Genomic DNA, 285 nt, shown 5'->3' on the forward strand with positions numbered 1-285 from the left:
ACTTTCATCCTCATGTAATTTCTTGTGTATGTTCAGCTCATAGACACGTGTAAATTCTTTGGCACATATTTCACACGTATATTTGGGTCCATTATGAATGAGGAGATGTCGTTTCAAGCTATGACCCGTCGCTAATACCTTGCTACACACGTAACACTCGAACTTCATACCATCTGTCCGATGTACTTCTTCTAAATGTCGCTTCAGATTATTCCTCTGTGAGAAATTCTTGCCACAGAGATCACACTCGTGAAGTTTGAGTCGTTGATGAATTGCACTGCTATG

General features: G+C 40.4%; 1 protein-coding gene across 1 annotated transcript; it reads right to left on the minus strand.

The window, feature by feature from the left end:
- Positions 1–3: 3 nt before the first annotated feature.
- Positions 4–273, minus strand: LOC103524122 (zinc finger protein 2-like; the record flags this gene model as incomplete). Its single annotated transcript, XM_008489127.1, has 1 exon — positions 4–273. A coding segment is annotated over one exon (270 nt), but the record flags the coding sequence as incomplete, so codon positions are not given.
- Between the last annotated feature and the right edge of the window lie 12 nt (positions 274–285).

The sequence above is a fragment of the Diaphorina citri genome, unplaced genomic scaffold (genome assembly GCF_000475195.1).
Source record: "Diaphorina citri unplaced genomic scaffold, Diaci psyllid genome assembly version 1.1 scaffold111397, whole genome shotgun sequence".
In the NCBI taxonomy this organism is placed as follows: Eukaryota; Metazoa; Arthropoda; class Insecta; order Hemiptera; family Psyllidae; genus Diaphorina; species Diaphorina citri.